Source organism: Austrofundulus limnaeus, unplaced genomic scaffold (assembly GCF_001266775.1).
Source record: "Austrofundulus limnaeus strain Quisiro unplaced genomic scaffold, Austrofundulus_limnaeus-1.0 Scaffold2311, whole genome shotgun sequence".
Lineage (NCBI taxonomy): Eukaryota > Metazoa > Chordata > Actinopteri > Cyprinodontiformes > Rivulidae > Austrofundulus > Austrofundulus limnaeus.
In genome coordinates this window covers 19,024-22,837 of record NW_013954713.1, presented here as the reverse complement: position 1 = coordinate 22,837, position 3,814 = coordinate 19,024, and the positions used below count along the sequence as shown (strand labels likewise).

At 43.9% G+C, this 3,814-nt stretch overlaps 2 protein-coding genes across 3 annotated transcripts in view; one reads left to right on the top strand and one right to left on the bottom strand.

Annotated features, from left to right (window-relative positions):
- Positions 1–1,243, top strand: part of LOC106510776 (uncharacterized) — an 8,932-nt gene extending 7,689 nt beyond the window's left edge. For both annotated transcript variants that reach the window (XM_013999497.1, XM_013999496.1), the window contains exons 4-5: positions 867–944; positions 1,218–1,243. In XM_013999497.1, the coding sequence (XP_013854951.1) occupies positions 867–944; positions 1,218–1,226 (87 nt within the window). In that variant the 3' untranslated portion in view covers positions 1,227–1,243. The remainder of the gene's footprint in view (positions 1–866; positions 945–1,217) is intronic.
- A 328-nt stretch (positions 1,244–1,571) lies between these two features.
- Positions 1,572–3,814, bottom strand: part of arhgap28 (Rho GTPase activating protein 28) — a gene marked incomplete in the record, with an annotated part of 12,049 nt that continues 9,806 nt past the window's right edge. The window contains 3 exon segments of the mRNA XM_013999494.1: positions 1,572–1,775; positions 1,858–1,898; positions 1,971–2,098. Of these exon segments, the coding sequence (XP_013854948.1) occupies positions 1,693–1,775; positions 1,858–1,898; positions 1,971–2,098 (252 nt within the window).

Below are 3,814 nucleotides of genomic sequence, written 5' to 3'. Positions count from 1 at the left end.
GTTCTTGTTCTGGTCTCAGTCTCACCTGGTTCTTGTTCTGGTCTCAGTCTCACCTGGTTCTTGTTCTGGTCTCAGTCTCACCTGGTTCTTGTTCGGGTCTCAGTCTCACCTTGTTCTTGTTCTGGTCTCAGTCTCACCTGGTTCTTGTCCTGGTCTCAGTCTCACCTGTCTCATTTTCTGCTCTCAGTCTCACCTGTCTCATGTTCTGGTCTCAGTCTCACCTGGTTCTTGTTCGGGTCTCAGTCTCACATTGTTCTTGTTCTGGTCTCAGTCTCACCTGGTTCTTGTCCTGGTCTCAGTCTCACCTGGTTATTGTTCTGGTCTCAGTCTCACCTGTCTCATGTTCTGCTCTCAGTCTCACCTGTCTCATGTTCTGGTCTCAGTCTCACCTGTCTCATGTTCTGGTCTCAGTCTCACCTGGTTCTTGTTCTGCTCTCAGTCTCACCTGTCTCTGGTTCTGGTCTCAGTCTCACCTGTCTCATGTTCTGGTCTCAGTCTCACCTGGTTCTTGTTCTGCTCTCAGTCTCACCTGTCTCTTGTTCTGATCTCAGTCTCACCTGTCTCTGGTTCTGGTCTCAGTCTCACCTGGTTCTTGTTCGGGTCTCAGTCTCACCTGGTTCTTGTTCTGATCTCAGTCTCACCTGTCTCATGTTCTGCTCTCAGTCTCACCTGGTTCTTGTTCGGGTCTCAGTCTCACCTGGTTCTTGTGCTGGTCTCAGTCTCACCTGGTTTTTGTTCTGGTCTCAGTCTTACCTGTCTCTGGTGCTGGTCTCAGTCTCACCTGGTTTTTGTTCTGGTCTCAGTCTTACCTGTCTCTGGTGCTGGTCTCAGTCTCACCTGGTTTTTGTTCTGGTCTCAGTCTTNAGGTGTTTTATCTGTTATCTGACAGGTGTTTCATCTGTCAGGTGTTTTATCTGTTATCTGCCAGGTGTTTCATCTGTCAGGTGTTTTATCTGTTATCTGACAGGTGTTTCATCTGTCAGGTGTTTTATCTGTTATCTGCCAGGTGTTTCATCTGTCAGGTGTTTTATCTGTTATCTGACAGGTGTTTCATCTGTCAGGTGTTTTATCTGTTATCTGCCAGGTGTTTCATCTGTCAGGTGTTTTATCTGTTATCTGACAGGTGTTTCATCTGTCAGGTGTTTTATCTGTTATCTGCCAGGTGTTTCATCTGTCAGGTGTTTTATCTGTTATCTGCCAGGTGTTTCATCTGTCAGGTGTTTTAATCGTCAGGTGTTTCATTTGTCAGGTGTTTATTTATCAGGTGTTTAATCTGTCAGGTGTTTATCTGTTATCTGTCAGGTGTTTATCTGTCACGTGTTTATCTGTCAGGTGTTTTATCTGTTATCTGTCAGGTGTTTATTTGTCAGGTGTTTTATCTGTTATCTGACAGGTGTTTCATCTGTCAGGTGTTTTAATCGTCAGGTGTTTCATTTGTCAGGTGTTTATTTATCAGGTGTTTTATCTGTCAGGTGTTTCATCTGTCAGATATTTATCTGTTAGGTGTTTATCTATCAGGTGTGTTTTCTGTGTGTGTTTTGTGTTTTGTTGACTGGCTGAGGACACACTGCAGAATCTGAATGTTTTTATTGTTTTTTCAACTGTAAACAAATCGATTATTGATTATCAGTTAGATCAGAAGTGTTCCACAGGTACTTGTCAGCCAATCACAGAGAAGATTGGATCTGCTCATCAGGGTTTGATCAGCCAATCACAGTGAGGATTGACTCTGTACACATCCAGCAGATTGCAGTCTGGGTGGAGGCGGCGCTCATCTAAGACAGACAAGTAGAGACAGACAGGTTGTCAAGTATTCTAACATCCAGGTGTTTATTGATGATGTCATGGGAGACTCACAGATGTTTCCTCCGACTTCATACAGACGTTGGGCTGCAGGGCTATGGGCAGACAWGATAGGGGTCAGGTCTCAGGAACAGAACCTCACCTGGACCGACAGGTGTATGTCTTACCTGGACTCTGACTCAAAACGACTTGTGACATCTTTGGCTGTCGTCCGTTCGTCCAGTTGGATCGCCATGGAGAACTTGGTGTTTAGGGGGGCGTGGACCCTGATGACCCCCTCACACAGATCTGTGATCTACACTCAGAAGAACAGAACCTAGGCTCAGCTTTACAAGTCTGAGGCTCAGTYAGTTACAGTTCTGGTCTTAGTCTCTGGGTCAGAACTAAACCAGGCCTGTGACTGACCTGGCTTTTGTTCAGGTCTTGGTCTCACCTGTGTCTAGTACGGGTCTCAGTCTCACCTGGTTATTGTTCTGGTCTCAGTCTTACCTGTCTCTGGTACTGGTCTCAGTCTCACCTGACTCTTGTTCCGGTCTCAGTCTCACATGGTTATTGTTCTGGTCTCAGTCTCACCTGTCTCTGGTACTGGTCTCAGTCTCACCTGACTCTTGTTCCGGTCTCAGTCTCACCTGGTTTTTGTTCTGGTCTCAGTCTCACCTGGTTCTTTTTCAGGTCTCAGTCTCACCTGTCTCATGTTCTGCTCTCAGTCTCACCTGGTTCTTTTTCAGGTCTCAGTCTCACCTGTCTCATGTTCTGCTCTCAGTCTCACCTGGTTCTTTTTCTGGACTCAGTCTCACCTGGTTCTTGTTCTGGTCTCAGTCTTACCTGTCTCTGGTGCTGGTCTCAGTCTCACCTGGTTCTTGTTCTGGTCTCAGTCTTACCTGTCTCTGGTGCTGGTCTCAGTCTCACNATCTGTTATCTGTCAGGTGTTTCATCTGTCAGGTGTTTATCTGTCAGGTGTTTTATCTGTTATCTGCCAGGTGTTTAATCTGTCAGGTGTTTTATCTGTCAGGTGATTATCTGTTATCTGTCAGGTGTTTCATCTGTCAGGTGTTTATCTGTCAGGTGTTTTATCTGTTATCTGCCAGGTGTTTAATCTGTCAGGTGTTTTATCTGTCAGGTGATTATCTGTTATCTGTCAGGTGTTTCATCTGTCAGGTGTTTATCTGTCAGGTGTTTTATCTGTTATCTGCCAGGTGTTTAATCTGTCAGGTGTTTTATCTGTCAGGTGATTATCTGTTATCTGTCAGGTGTTTCATCTGTCAGGTGTTTATCTGTCAGGTGTTTTATCTGTTATCTGCCAGGTGTTTAATCTGTCAGGTGTTTTATCTGTCAGGTGATTATCTGTTATCTGTCAGGTGTTTCATCTGTCAGGTGTTTATCTGTCAGGTGTTTTATCTGTTATCTGCCAGGTGTTTAATCTGTCAGGTGTTTTATCTGTCAGGTGATTATCTGTTATCTGTCAGGTGTTTCATCTGTCAGGTGTTTATCTGTCAGGTGTTTTATCTGTTATCTGCCAGGTGTTTAATCTGTCAGGTGTTTTATCTGTCAGGTGATTATCTGTTATCTGTCAGGTGTTTTATCTTTCAGGCGTTTTATGGTGTTTTATCTGTTATCTGTCAGGTGTTTTATCTGTTATCTGCCAGGTGTTTCATCTATCAGGTGTTTGTCAGGTGTTTTATCTATCAGGTGTTTATCTGTTATCTGCCAGGTGTTTATCTGTTATCTGCCAGGTGTTTTATCTGTCAGGTGTTTATCTGTTATCTGTCAGGTGTTTTATTTGTCAGGTGTTTTATATGTCAGGTGTTTTATCTGTCAGGTGTTTATCTGTTGTCTGTCAGGTGTTTCATCTGTCAGGTGTTTTATCTGTCAGGTGTTTATCTGTTATCTGTCAGGTGTTTTATATTTCAGGTGTTTTATCTGTCAGGTGTTTATCTGTTATTTGTCAGGTGTTTTATCTGTTATCTGCCAGGTGTTTCATCTGTCAGGTGTTTTATCTGTCAGGTGTTTG